Genomic DNA, 15643 nt, shown 5'->3' with positions numbered 1-15643 from the left:
GGAAGCATTAAAGAACTAGAGGAAAGTTGTATGTTTCATCATTGCTACACTGCACCCTGACTGGCTCATCTCCCCGGGACCCTTCAGTAAGGGCGTGTCCAGTTCCCTACAGATGGGCGTTGGGTCTCCACTCTGTACTTTCGCTCATTTACAATGATACGATTTTTTGTTCCTTGATGCCTGATACCTGATCCCTTTGACACCTTGTGGTCACACAGACTCCTTTAAAAAAGGATTTCAAAGCATAATTGCTGTCACGGTTTTCCCCAAGTGGGTGATGAAGCCCCTGGGCTGGGGTGCACTGAAAATGATCCAGGAGGACTGCGGAAGCAGAATAATCATACACTTTACTGGATTATGGGCCATAATTCCAAGGTGGGGTGGTGGTGGTCGGTTTTGTTACTGTTTTTAAGGGGGCGGTAGGTAAAATAAGTTGGTGTAGCCTGTGGTTTATAGAAAATACTTGCTTTTTATTGAAATTTTTTTTTTAAGCAGTATGTCTCTGACAAACTAATCTAGAGCCCTACTTGTTGGGCTAGGAGTTACTGGTATAGAAATAAAATTGTAGAAGGAAAGCAATGAAAACATTTGGTTTGAGGGAGTCTCTGGGCGGAAAAGCAAAGGGAAAAAAATGCCTACAGGAAGGTATGGGTGGTGGTGGCAATAAATAATGGAGCAAATATGAAAAACATTAAGGGTTCGAATAAACTCTAACTTGCAGTATTATCTCTCTGGAAGAACCTATGTGCATGTGAAATTTTGTAGCCAAGCCTTTGAATATTTGACTTGGGTCCGTAGTTGATGAAGAAATGGTACCATCAAACAAATACAACTATTTGTACCTGAACTAATCTTGCTTTGTGAAGATGGAAACTGACCGATTTTAACATCAATTCATGGGCAGGCCGTGGTATTGAGGAAAAGTACATGAGGGTTCTACATTCTAAGTAGACCAAAAATAAATAAATAATAAAATAAGAACACTCACCTCCATCAAGTCAATTCTGACTTATAAGTGACTTTGTAGGACAGGGCAGAACTCTTGTGGGTTTCTGAGACTTGACTCTTGGTGAGGGTAGAAAGACTAGTCTTCTGTGGGGAGCAGCTGATGGTTTCAAACTACTGACCTTGTGAACAGTCCAGTGGGTGACCACTACTCCACCAGGAGCTGGCTCCTAATAGGAACAGTCTTTTAAATAATAATAGGTATATAAATAGGGATAAATCCATTTTTACTTCACATAATTTTTACATTTGGGATAATGTCTTGCATGTTAAGGGAAAAGCTCTAAAAGGAATGCAGGAGAGGAAGGGGGAATGCATTGGAAACTGATAGAGGGGTTTCTAGGGTCTTAGTGAAAGGTTGGCCAATGTTTTTGTTCCATGGTACATATGATCACTGTGGATGGCACCTAATAATATTCAGTCGATTCCAACTCACAGGGACCTTATAGAACAGAACTGTCAGGTTTTCCAAGACTATAAGTCTTTTTTTTTTTAGTGTAATAATTTTTTGTTGTAAAAATATACACAAAACATTCTCCAATTCCACAAATTCTACATGTATAATTCAGTGCCGTTGGTTATACTCTGTTTTGTACAACCATTGTTGACATCCTTTAACAAATTCTGCCACCATTAACATAAATTCAATGTCCTCTAGGCAAAAACTTCCTCTTTCACCCATGGTAGCCATTGGTCAAGTTTGGATTCTTTCCCCCTTTTTTGGGTTGTAGCTTTCATGATAAAATATTCACATCATACACATCCTTAGTTAAATCGTTTTTTAAAAGAGTTTATATACATCACAATCAGTTCTAATGCTCCTTCTCGTCCCACACATCCCTGATAAACCATTGAATCAGTTATTGTCTCTATGCATCCACTCGTGTGCCTCACAAACTTTGAAACCTAACAAAGGATAAAAACAAAATGAACCAAGAAAACAATATACAGATAAAAATTAAAGAGAAGACTGTAAATCTTTATGGGAGTAGAGAGCCTCTTCTGTGGCACAGCTCTACCAGCTTGGCCTTTCGGTGGAAGCCCAATGCTTAACCCACTACACATCAGGGCTTCTTACAAACCTAACAACAAGGTCCTGTTAATTGTGTTTCTACACTTAGATGTTAAGATTCTTAGGTTCCTGGGTATTCGTATATGCCATATTGTTCATAATCTATTGCATAGTTAAAAGAGGAGGTGTGGGCCTAAAGAGCCCCAAAGTGCCTGGAAATCTACTTCCAAAAATGTCACAGCCACAAACAAAGCCTATAGAGCATAGTTTTACTTTGAGAAAGCTCATAGGGCAGGAGAAGGCTTGTCACTGTTAAGTCAAAATTGATTCACTGGGGCTATTTTGTGGGGAGAGAGTAAGAGCTAAATTACTTGGAGTTACCTTGAATGGGGGGGGGTGAGTTCCAATTAATGTGAATTAAATTTGCACTGACTTGAAGGGAATACTAAACCTTTCTCATGTGGATATGGGGGGGCAGATGGTGAGGAGATGGGCTTATGAAGCAAAAGGCATTGAAAATCATAGTACATGTTTCATGTGGTAAGTCATACAGAACCATTATAAGTGTTTCAGGCAAGTGAAAGGAGTTATAATTCAAGATGTTATTTGGAAGGTGATGAGGTGTGACCCCAAAGACTGAGAATCTGGAGTAATGTTATGGCAGAGGGACTAGAGTGGCAGAGGCCTTTTCAAGATTGAGAAAGTAATTGACAGATTGGCAATATAGAATAAGAGATTTTTCTACTTTCAGCAGAAACCAATCTTACCTGTCAAGGATACTAACAAGTTTTCAAATCTGGTCTTGCAAAGGTAGGTGATAAATTTCAATTTTGAGTCCTAGCTTTGACTAGAAATAGATAAGACATTAAAGTTGGTATCTGAAACAGGGAGTACAATATAAACAAGTGGTATAAAGTGAAATGTTATGTTATGAAATGTCAGAGTTAGAGCTCCACAAGACCACCTTAATTTTTCTAGATTTTTGCAGTCTTACCACTTTTTCTGTATTAGTGAAAATATTTGCATTTTCCTCATGACAAAGATTTTCCTTGCATTGATTTCTGGTGTTCACAGGTTTTACCATCAGTGCAAATGTCTGAGTATTAGTCTTGGCACCTATAATTTCTCATGTAAAAATGAAATTGTATTTATTTTGCTTGCGAGTATCAAATTAGATAAAAATAGATTACTAGTGTGCTTATTATGTGCTGACATGATGTAATCCTCCACAACCTTAACAAAGCCTAGGCATTTTTCCATTTTACATGGGAGGAAACAATAGCTATTGTAGTAAACTGAATTAAAATGAAAAAAATTCACGCTGCAAAAGTCTTTTATATCAACTTATAGAGTTGTACAATGTTGTGGCAACTAACTGAAGGAGGAAAATTTTAAAGACATAGAGTAGAGCTTTGAGGGAAACCACTAGTTTTTAAGTGTAAGCCTAATTTATATCAGATCATATTAGAGTCAGTAGTGTCAGCAAATGGGGGTAATGTTCTCTCCTGTTTGTGGGTTTTGAATCAGTTGTCTTTGTAGCTTTTATCTGAAAATATTTACTGCCTGAATAATTGAAAGTCACTAAAAAAATTTTTTAAACCTAGGAAAAAGAAATATTCCAAGTCTGAACAGGAATCCCTACTACAGATTAACATGAAGTTTTTATCTTCTCAGCAGCTGAAGGCACTGCAACACTCTTAGGACCCTAAAGACCAAGAAGTGATCTAGAAATTGAGTCCAGGTCTGTCAGTGGATTTAAGAACAATTATATTAGAACACTTCTAAAAAAATTTCTTACCCCAACATTCCTGGCACTATTTTATAATACTTCATCTTTCTGTTGTGTCGTGGTGCACATAATGCCTTAGTAAAACGGAATAGAACTGAGGATTTTGCTATTTAAATTATTTACTAGTTGTTTTAAAATCCCAGCTACCCAAAAGTAAATGCTACACAAAAATGAGATTATGGTACTGAAGAACACAGATTCAATACCAAGATTCTTGAGTAGTTTAAATTCTAGTAAGAACTCAGATAGTTCTAAATTCTCAGATAGTCTACTTTTTAAAGTTAAGCATTTAAATAAGTTATAAAATATATTGAGGCAACTAATAAAATGAAATTTCTAAGTTGAAATGGGAGCTATGTTGGTTAAGTTCTTTGTAAAACTATTGACATTTAATAAATATGGAAAAATTAATATGAGAATGATACTGGTGAGAAGACTAATTTGGAGAAAGTTGTACGAATTTAAAAAATGCCACAGACATAAACTGAAAAGAGGTGCTTGGTCTTTAATCCATTTTGATGTGAGTAATGAAAAACTCAAGCCTTCTTGAAAGGATAGTGAACAAACTCTGCCCTGATAGGCATGGTTAGGATTGATAATTTAATACCAGTTGTATTGTTTTTATGTGGTTGCTACCCCAACTATATTTGGTACATAGTTATAATTCACAAGAGTGACCACATGAAACATATAAGATTAGATTTTTTTGTCCTGTTCTAATTGCCTTTTAAATATAAAAACTAAAGACGTCATTTTCCCACTCACTTAACTGTACATAAAGACAGTATTTGTTTAGATGTTGAACAAGAACAAGAACCTGACACTTTTAGGATGATTTTTTTTCCCTCCATTTTTGGGATGATTTATCAACAACCATTTGGTTTTTCTTTCAAGTTGTCTATATAAATGAGTTTTAAGGTCTTAAGTTAATTTGAACATCTCTAGAAAACCACATTAATTAGGGTAACTTGGGTTTTTTTGTTTTTAATGCTTCTTGGTTTTTAATAATTTACTGCCATCGAATCCATTCCAACTTAGTGACTTTATAGGGTAGAGTAGACCTGTAAACCTTTATGGGAGCAGAAAGCCTCATCTCTGGTTAGCAACCCAGTGTGTAACCCTTAAGGGCACTTCGAGGTTTTCACTAGAGGAGCTTGTATTTTGCAGTGATACATACTCCATTGATGAATGTATAAATTTGAAGTAAGTTGTATTTTGACACTGCTTTCTAGATTCGTTCTTTCAGAGAGACTATTTTTAAAATGGTATTATAATTTGTGGTACGTTATTAAACAGAATTGTTTAAATGAGCTTGTTAAAAATGACTTGTTGCAGTACAACAATGTTCAACATTGGCCAGAGATAATGAAGGACCTGTTTCTTTCTACAATACTCTTGTGTTTGAAATCTCTGCTCTAATAAAACATTTTAAGGATTTGCTTATTTGTGTCCAACCGCAGAATTTAAGGTCCTTTTTTACTAATAATGACTGTATTTTACATGAACTCACAACTGTATTTTACATGAACTCACTCTCAATGTTAAGGTTCTTACCGGGTTCCAAACTGTCATGAGATTTACATTTTTATGTTGCCCTTTTTCTTGAGTTTTGCTGACATCCATTTTGTCTTGTCTTAAGGTTTTCATCTTTATACCTTTACTTCTCTTAACATTTCCTTCTGTAGATCCACTGATCTCATATGAGCTACGGGGTGGGGGTGGGGGAGCAGATCTCTAATCTTAATCATATTCCTTTAAAATATGATGTTTAAAAATTTTCATATAATTATATAATTCCCTGCTGGGAAAGAATAGTTTGAAAAGATAAGCTTTTCAGTAATAGAAAACTTGAGCTATAACATGAATAACAAAACTGCAATTAATGACAACCTGGGTACTTTGAATTTTTTTGTTTTGTTTTAGAAAACCCAACTTTTGGTTTTTTTAAAGTAAACTTTTGAATATTTTAGGGGTGCTACTCTACCAATTTTTACAGTTATTTCAACACTACATGGCATTTACATAGCATATCTGAAAACTTTCTTCTAAAGCAGGCCATTTACTCTTGTCTTACAATCTTATTTTAACCCTTAAGTAGTTTTAGATAGTGGATCTAGCACTAGTTTCTTTGGTGTCTTCTCAAATTCATCTTTCTTGTGCAAAAACATTTTCTGTAACACTAGTCACCTCTGATAGCATTTCTGTGTCTTTAACTTTATTACATCTTTTTTTGAAATCTAATCTTTCTTACCTGTAACTTTTTTTAATTTTCCTAACACTATTCATCCAGTGTATCCTTTTATCTCTCATTAGTGGGATTGACTTGTAACTATTGAAAATTCACTGTTTTTACTATCACAAAATTGAATAGATTGTAGGTGTATGGGTGGTCAAATGTATGCAATTAAATTGGGACAATGCTTGTAATAGAATTCTATGCAAACAATTTCAGAGTTAAATGTATGCATTTATGATTATAAAATTGTTTCATTGAGGACATTTGTTCTATACATCTTTTAACTCATGAGAATCGTACAAAAATGCGTTGTAAATTCTTACGTAAGTAGAGTAAACTATAAGGTAAAATGATAATTTAAGGAAGAAATTGAAAATTATTCCATCCTGAAAGACATCTTTGAGCTCATTCAGATTCAGTATAAAAATTTTCCAGGTGACTTACTCTTTCAGGAAGTTTACAGAAATCTCTCTAACCATAAGATCTCATTTTCATTTTTATCTGTTTGGAACTCTAGAGGTGCTGTACCCAACAGCATTAAAATAAGCATTGATAAATGCCAACTTTGGGAGAGTTACTTCTTTAAATTACCTGTGCTTCCTGTACCCAGGTTTTTCTTGGAGTATCACTCACCTATTCCTGCACTGACCAGACTTCTTTCTCCTTGCCTTACAAGATTTGATATGAAATGAGCACTGTCTGGTATAGGATGGGCAACAAAGATGACAGTTACATGGTTTAAATATGGGTAGAAATTCTTAACCTGAAGAAAGTGACTTGTTTTTCTTACATCTGTCTTCACCTTAAATTTATTTTACTGTATTAAAGGTCTCAAATATTGTGTTTGGTCTTTGATCTTATAGCAGGTACTTGACACTTAAGCTTCGTTTACTTGTGATTTTTTTATGAGGTTCTTTCTGATAGTGATAATAGGTCTCATTTTCCAAAGCAGAATACAATTGATTCATCTTTGACTTGCTTACCTAGTTTTTGTTTTTAATCTTCTGGAATTTAAACATCATACTATAGGGTGTGTTTTATTCTTATAAAAGAAAAGATCCATCTATATTTTTATTGGAAATTTTTATGTGCTCAGACATCTAACCCTTCTATTTAAATGTTTTTAAACTTAGTATGAAGTTCCCTTTAATAGTTAAGCTTTAGTACAAAAAACTATTTTTTAAATATATGCAGGCTCTGCATATCTCTGGAATCTGTTTTCAATATGTAATAAATTCCTTGTAAGTTTGAGATCTTAAATGGTTTTTTTTTAATCAACATGATGCATAAGTTTTTTTTCTGAAAAAACGGCATCTACTTAAAGGGATTTATGACTAAAATTGCTTATTTTTCTACAGAGTTGTCTGCTGGTTCTCAGCTTGAAGAAGAGTCTACCGTCCTTATTGATCCTTTTTCTTGGCGTTACCATTTTTGAAGCAAAGTTAACCTAACTTTCTAGTGTGAGCTTTCTTTTTGGCCATCTTAAAAAAAATTTTTTTTTAATCTGTACAATAGACAAGAGATAGTTCTACAATGTCCAAGTCATTCCAGCAGTCATCTCTCGGTAGGGACTCACAGGGTCATGGGCGTGACCTGTCTGCAGCAGGAATAGGCCTTCTTGCTGCTGCTACCCAGTCTTTAAGTATGCCAGCATCTCTTGGAAGGATGAACCAGGGTACTGCACGCCTTGCTAGTTTAATGAATCTTGGAATGAGTTCTTCATTGAATCAACAAGGAGCTCATAGTGCACTGTCTTCTGCTAGTACTTCTTCCCATAATTTGCAGTCTATATTTAACATTGGAAGTAGAGGTCCACTCCCTTTATCTTCTCAACACCGTGGAGATGCAGACCAGGCCAGTAATATTTTGGCCAGCTTTGGTCTGTCTGCTAGAGACTTAGATGAACTGAGTCGTTATCCAGAGGACAAGATTACTCCTGAGAATCTGCCCCAAATCCTTCTACAGCTTAAAAGGAGGAGAACTGAAGAAGGCCCTACATTGAGTTATGGTAGAGATGGCAGATCTGCTACACGGGAGCCACCATACAGAGTACCTAGGGATGATTGGGAAGAAAAAAGGCACTTTAGAAGAGATAGTTTTGATGATCGTGGTCCTAGTCTCAACCCAGTGCTTGATTATGACCATGGAAGTCGTTCCCAAGAATCTGGTTATTATGACAGAATGGATTATGAAGATGACAGATTAAGAGATAGAGAAAGGTGTAGGGATGATTCTTTTTTTGGTGAGACCTCGCATAACTATCATAAATTTGACAGTGAGTATGAGAGAATGGGACGTGGTCCTGGCCCCTTACAAGAGAGATCTCTCTTTGAGAAAAAGAGAGGCGCTCCTCCAAGTAGCAATATTGAAGACTTCCATGGACTCTTACCGAAGGGTTATCCCCATCTGTGCTCTATATGTGATTTGCCAGTGCATTCTAATAAGGTGAGTTAATGCAACAGATTCTTCTAATTTCTTTTACATTGTAGTGCCTATTCTGTTTTTGCTTATATCTTTTACTCTATTTCTGTAGTCTGATGACATTGAGTTGATCAAGAATTTTTGTACTTTATTTGAAAGGTAATTGTTTTCGAGCATTTTAAACCAGGGCTTTACATTAATGTAGTCTACCTAGATTACTTCTGGCCACAAAACTCATCTATGGGGATTATCTTGTTGGTTTTTGGCATCACTATGTTCTTCTTAATCATATTTAAGCAGGTTTTTTTGTCTGCTTTGTTGAATTGTTTTAAGTATTTTTATTTTTTTTGCAGTCCATGTGCTCTGCCATTCAGGATGCTAGATTTAGCTTTCCATCTGTCTTGATTGCTGATTTGTATGTAGTAAAGATGTATTCTTGAACAATTCTCTTTTTTTCCTTATCTGTGGCTACAGGGAAAGAGTTAATGTAGAGCCCTGGTGTGTCAGTATGTTTCATATTTTAGATTAGTTCATTCTTCCTTTTTTAATTTCCCTTTAACATAAACTCTCATAGTATGAAATTTTTCATCATTTTTTTTCCTCCTTTTCCACAACTTTCTTAAAAACATACTTCAATATTCACTTTTTAAGTATCCCATATTGCATCTATCCCATTAGAGACTTTGAAAAATCAATTACCGTATCCTGCTCTGTGTTCCTCATAAGCATATTCTTTTTCTGATTTAGGTATAGACTTCTGATGTAGTCATGTGAACAACCAAAAAATCTAATTCTCCATAGCATATCACATCTGGCAAAATGGGAACTTTTACAAAATGCCCTTTTGTGAATATGTTATCCTTTCTCTTTCAACTTTTTCAGTGTTACTCATTCTCATTGATATTTTTTTAAGTACATGGTGCAGTTGAATTAAAGTCAACTTTAGCACATAACTAGCTTGATCGGTAACCATCATTTTTCGTGATTTGTTATATAATTCTACTTAACTGGAACATGTTACTACCATGAGATTAATTTGATGGTTACTATTACAGGCTTTTATTCTACAGTAAGATCATGTTCTTTTCAAATCTATCCTTTGAAGTTCACTTTTTAGTGAGTATTTTCAAGTAACCTAAATTATATATACTAGAGATTTTATTTTTGAAATTCTATTATGTCTTTACTACATTTTGGTTTCAAGAATTCAGTAGAGAGACTTCTTAGATTATTTGAATTTACAGATTATTCTTAATCTTTAAACTATTTCAAAATAAGTTGTTTTAATTGCTAAATTTAGTGTCAAAACTGATTTTAAGGAACTTAAAAAAAATTGCTGTTGGGAGTCATCATGGGTCACTAGAGCTGACTGTGGAAGCTTACTTCATAACGTAAACTTAACGCCTGGGCAAAAAAAAAGCATAGTGCATTAGAACCAAGACAGAATTTCATCAGAGAAAAGATGTATATTCTCCCAATTTCACCACCTTCAAGTTTATGAAGAAGACTGGCTATAAATTAAAATGATTTTAAAGCACTTGATGAAACTTGAATTCAAGAGTTAAGACAACAGTGGAAGGGAAGTACTTTTTAGCCTGTAAAAATGCTCAGGTCTTAACTGGCTTTCATACTCATTTTAAAATATTGAGTGCATTTCATACCTATTCTAGAGGCATTTTGTTTGATTTGTGACATTTATGGTTATAAGTTCAGGGAATTTTAAGTTTTAAGCACCTGGATTTGCTTAATATTTTTTAGTTTTCTGGCTACAGCTTATGTTCTCTTTCTGTCAACATTGCTAAATTGACTAAAAAGTAAAACATCTAACCTTTAAGAGTAGACATCGTATTTTGCAACTAATATAGAAACTGATTTTAGGGAAAATTCCTGTGGTGGAAGTAGACAGTGAAAAATTTTTAAACATTTAATCCTGCTCTCTGGTATTGCTGCATAACTTGGAAAATCTGCTCATTTTACTTAGAAGTAGCACTAAAGCTTACATGATCAGAATGTTCTTACTATAAAAAAGGGAAATTTAGGTTGAAAATATCTTAATTTTCCATCATAAAGGTTATTTTTTACATTTTTAAGTGACTTAGGGATGTTGTTGGTTTTATTTCTTCCTAGATCATTTTAGAAGGCTGGTTGCTTTTCCACACAATTCACACTTCCCTCAAATTCCTTTCACGTAAATAAAACTGCCCACCACAGCCCTCTCATTGTCTTGTCACTTGAATTCATATTTTTCCTCTTAGTGCTATTCTAGAAGGAAGCCCTTAGATTATTCTTTATTCCTCCCTTGCAGAAGTGCTTCTCTACTTGATCCTTCCTTTATGTAGCTTTTGATTCATATCTCAAAAACATTAAGGTGAATGTAGTTTTCCTCTGAGTTTAAAAATGGAATCCTTATTCTTTACTAATCTAGTGATAGTCAATGCAGAATTCAAGGGTATAAGTTATTTTTGTTTTTAATTCCCTTGACTCTTATTCCTCAATTTAGACTAAACAGTAAGAGAATGGATGTTATTAGTAATACAGATTAGGATGGGTTTGGGAGGTACATATCTTCATTTCCTGATCTTGGCTCTGTAGCACTTAGAAAAACCAGCTCGAATTTTACTAGGAGTTTGAAACTCTGAAGAGCATGGGGTATAAGTAATTTCTCTTAAACTACAAGCTTACCCTTTCTGTCTCAAATTGAAGCATACTTAATAGGAAAACTTTCACTTTTTCAAAACTACTACTCCAAGGATGTTTTAGTTGATACTCTAAGTGTAGGTATTTAATTCTCTTCTGGATTTTGTGAACTTTACCTATGGCAACATCCTGTTTACAGCCATTTTTTAAAAGTGACCTCCAAGTTAAGGTTTTCTTTGCAAGTCGGAACATGGTATTCCACATACCTGATTGTAGAGCCAAGTGAAGAGATCTCTTTTGAGTTACTTATTTTAAAAAGACAACCTAGTTTTGAGATGCATGGCCAAAGTATAGTTCATCTCAGAAGTCTGAGAAAATACCATTATGTCTAAATCTATTCCATATCAGTCCTTCTGCGGGATTTTAGTTCTTTCTGTGAGCAAGCTTCAGAAAGTTTGTGGAAAGATTCCATTTCCCACACTTTTTGAAGTATCGGGCATAGAAATGTACGTGAACGGTGTAATACAAATTTGCTTTTAAAAATTAGGATCCTGCTTATAAAATAACCTTCTCAAGCCATTTCAAGATTGGGTATCTTATCTTAACCCGTGTCACTCCCTTTATTAAATTGCCTGACCCGTTTTATATTCCAAATATAATTGTGTTAGGTAACAGGGGTTTTGAAAGGTGTCTCAATTTGTGGAAATTTATAACAGTATTAATAAGTTAAAACAAAAGAAAAAGCAATTTGTAGGCAGTATAATAATAGTTGTTTGGGGTTGTTGATTTTTTGTTAAACATTTCTACATGCATGTCAATGTTCTGATGATAGTAAATTTTTACGTTGCACAACCACCCTCTGATAATATTAAGCCACAGTTTTTTTTGGGAATGGAACCTAGGCACTGGTGCCAAAACTCACTTTTTCTAACACTTCTTACTTAACCTAAAAGTTTAACTCCTTTTTGTTTTTAACACATTTACCCCCTTTAAAGCAAAAAAGAAAAAGAAACGGGAAAATTTCTATGCATTAAACTAAAAAGGCACAAATTATTAAAATTATAATTCCCATTTACATTTGAAAATGATCATTCTGAAATTTTAGGGTCATAGGACAAAAACTTAGGTTTTCCCATAAGGAAAGGAGCATTTTCTAGGAAAATTGTTTCTATTGAATCATTTAAAATTTTATAAACCACAGTGCATTTTTCACTGCATGTTAGTATGTAGTACTCTTAGTATGATTAAATGAAAGGTTTTTCAGTAGTTACTCAGATTTACAATATATATTCTCGAAAACTAGCTCCAAACATTGATAATTTTATCCTTAAAGTCCTACAAAGTGGTGGACAGTTTTAATAATATAGCACGAATACTTTAGTTTGGTCCATAACAAGTTAATTTACCTTGCTGACCTCAAAATCCCTTACTCCTATTCATCTTTTGATACTCTATATCTTTTCCCTATCAGATCTTTTAGTATACTAACCAAATTACCCAGTTTTTCCAAGAATGTGCGTAGCGTATTTGAGGGCAGGATCAAGCTAACAGGATTCAAAGAAATTGTTTTTAAATGAAATCAATATAATTTAATGAATGGCAGGTGTTAGTAAAACTTATGTGACTGCATAAAAATTACCCTAGAATTTGAGTGAAATATTTTATTTTTTGTTGTTAATTCTGCTAATTTACTTTGCTGCAGGAGTGGAGTCAACATATCAATGGAGCAAGTCACAGCCGCAGATGCCAGCTGCTTCTTGAAATGTAGGAGTTTGACATAACTTTAAAGCACCCTTACTGTCAACCAAGAACAACGTTGATTTTCTTTATCCCCCCCCCTTGATGTTCTCATTTATTTTTAATGCCCACAATGTTGTTGCTGTATAGTTGATGATAGCAGTCAGGCCATACTAATTGCAAATAAAATGCTTAGACTTCGAACTTCAAATTGAATATAAGGTGGCAAAATAATGATAATACCTTGTTTAGTATTCCAGGGTAAATAAATACTGTATATACTCGTATAAGCCTAGTTTCTCAGCACATTTTTAATGCTGTTATTGTGGGAAAATTAAGTGCCGCCGTTGATATTCGGGTCGGCTTACACTCAAGTATATGCCGGACTTTTTAAAAAGTTAAGAGTACTTAGTAGGTTTAAGAATATTTTTGATAACTAGGATAGAATCACTCCTAATAATCACTTTCAATAAAACTTATTCTAAAAATATAGAAGATGCAGAAGCTGAAAAAAGCCATTAAAATATACATGCGGATTGTCAAGCAAAATCCTTTGAGATAGTTTTTTCCTTTGGTTTTAAGTTTAAGTTATTAGGATAAAATTAAAACATTCTACGATAGCACACAATGGCCATTGCTCTCTGAAATGGCCATTTTCACATATACAAAGCTTTGTTTAGGTTAAATTTCTTTTTTTAAATTTACTTTCTAGTGCTACAACTCAACTCTTGTTGATACATAATATTGGGAGGGGGGAAAGACCCATGTTCTTCTCATGTAGCATTTTTGTTCCTTACGATTTAACAAATGTAGAAAATTATCTTTTTGCATACATGTTAACATTTTCAGTAAAATTGAACAGGTCTATCATTTGAATTTGAATTTCTGGAAAATTTCTTAACTTTGGAGCCAGCTATATATGAACTTGCTGTATACTAGTCTCATAACTTTAATAATAAATAATCTCTATTGTAGAGGCCAAAGGTCTGCTTTGTGAAAGGACAGTTTTATTTTAAAGTTAATTTTCTGGTCTTTTTAAAGCTACCCTGAATGGAATCCTGACAATGATACGGGACATACCATGTAAGTTTAAAAATTTTAAGCTATTTTTTTCTCAAGAAGAAATCAGTGTAAAGAATTCAGCTTTAATTTTCTACATTTTGTAAACCAAAAGGTCTTTTCAGAATTTCTTGCTGGATATGTTGAGTTTGATACACTGTGATTGAATTTTTTAAAAATACCGTGTAGTCTTTTTTTTATTGTGAATTTTTTAATTCATTCTCTTTACACAATGGTCCCAGCATTGAAGTTGTTGTAGGGGCAATTGAACCATCTTGCTTATTTCTGATACACTTTCATTATGATGAACATCATTCATTATGTTTTATATCTTCACATTTCTAGGGGTGATCCATTTATGTTGCAGCAGTCTACAAACCCAGCACCAGGAATTCTGGGACCTCCACCTCCTTCATTTCATCTTGGGGGACCAGCAGTTGGACCAAGAGGAAATCTGGGTGATTATTTAAAATACATGCTACCTTGTCTGCCTCCTTCCCCCTGAACTTTTATCTTAAATTACGAGCAAAAAAGGATAATTGATATGCTGTTGAGAAATAACATTGCATGGCAAGACATGATAGGCATATTATATCCTTATTTTTCAAAGGTATTTTTCCCGTCCCCTATATTAAAATAAACTATTGCAAACACATTTGTTAGTTACTGTAAGACTGAAAAAAATAAAACACAAACCTTTCCCCCTCTTTGAAGGTGCCGGAAATGGAAACCTGCAAGGACCAAGACACATGCAGAAAGGCAGAGTGGTTAGTAATATAGCTTGTGCTTTTACTGTATTTATTGTTTTGAGACTGATTTGATTGATCTTAACCCCTGGCCAATCATATCTATATTACTGTCCTTATTGTAGGAAAACTATTACAGTTGAAAAAACCATCAGGCTCTAATGAGATTTTAATCGAGTTGTCAAATACCATAGTACTGAGATCTCTTTGATTCAAGAGATCTTGAATTTACCATCGTGTACATATGTAATAATAAAGTTTCTACATAAGTGATAATACATATCCACATATGTACATGATGGTTAATTTCAAAATCAGTACAGAGACTTACCTGAAACTCTGAGGTATTATAACTAATCAGAAATTTACTCCTGAGGCATTTGACTTGAGTAGTTCTTAAATTCTCTGAAATACAAAAAGTACATTGTTTTTACATACTGTTCTCATTTATGGACTGAAATTGTAACGTAAAACTTGCTGCATTTTACATTTGAAGAGATATGTTGAGTTGTATTTTTCCCTTACTGTTAGGAAACTAGCCGAGTTGTTCATATCATGGATTTTCAGCGAGGGAAAAACCTGAGGTACCAACTTTTACAGCTGGTGGAGCCATTTGGAGTCATTTCAAATCATCTGATTCTAAATAAAATCAATGAGGTATGAGCTGAAATAAGCTTACTACTTGTATGCTAATGATTCTATGTTAAGCACTATTGATCTTAAACCTATGGAATGTATCAAATATAGTGGACATACTCAGTATTACTATTGGGTCTAAGGTTATTGAATTCTCATCTTCATGCTGGAGATTCAAGTTCAATGCAGAGCTTCCACTTGTCTGTTGGTGGAGGTTTACTTGTTGGCATTGGGAACAGGTTTAAATTGAGCTTCCAGATTAAAAATGGATTAGAAAAAATAATTTGTTGCAAAAATTAACCAGTGAAAAACCTTATGGGCTTCAATGGTCCAACCAGATCATGAGGATGATGCAGAACCAGGCA

At 34.2% G+C, this 15643-nt stretch overlaps 1 protein-coding gene across 1 annotated transcript in view; it reads left to right on the top strand.

The window, feature by feature from the left end:
• The first annotated feature begins 2771 nt into the window (after nucleotides 1–2771).
• Nucleotides 2772–15643, top strand: part of MATR3 (matrin 3) — a 23825-nt gene continuing 10953 nt past the window's right edge. Inside the window, exons 1-8 of the mRNA XM_004697019.3 lie at nucleotides 2772–2827; nucleotides 3622–3758; nucleotides 7401–8487; nucleotides 12803–12864; nucleotides 13879–13920; nucleotides 14242–14354; nucleotides 14611–14663; nucleotides 15174–15299. Of these exons, the coding sequence (XP_004697076.1) occupies nucleotides 7576–8487; nucleotides 12803–12864; nucleotides 13879–13920; nucleotides 14242–14354; nucleotides 14611–14663; nucleotides 15174–15299 (1308 nt within the window). The 5' untranslated portion in view covers nucleotides 2772–2827; nucleotides 3622–3758; nucleotides 7401–7575. The remainder of the gene's footprint in view (nucleotides 2828–3621; nucleotides 3759–7400; nucleotides 8488–12802; nucleotides 12865–13878; nucleotides 13921–14241; nucleotides 14355–14610; nucleotides 14664–15173; nucleotides 15300–15643) is intronic.

Source organism: Echinops telfairi, unplaced genomic scaffold, assembly GCF_000313985.2.
Source record: "Echinops telfairi isolate 266 unplaced genomic scaffold, ASM31398v2 ScPeMD7_7469;HRSCAF=8507_0, whole genome shotgun sequence".
In the NCBI taxonomy this organism is placed as follows: Eukaryota; Metazoa; Chordata; class Mammalia; order Afrosoricida; family Tenrecidae; genus Echinops; species Echinops telfairi.
Note: the sequence above shows the minus strand (reverse complement) of the source record. Positions and strands in the feature narration are given on the sequence as shown.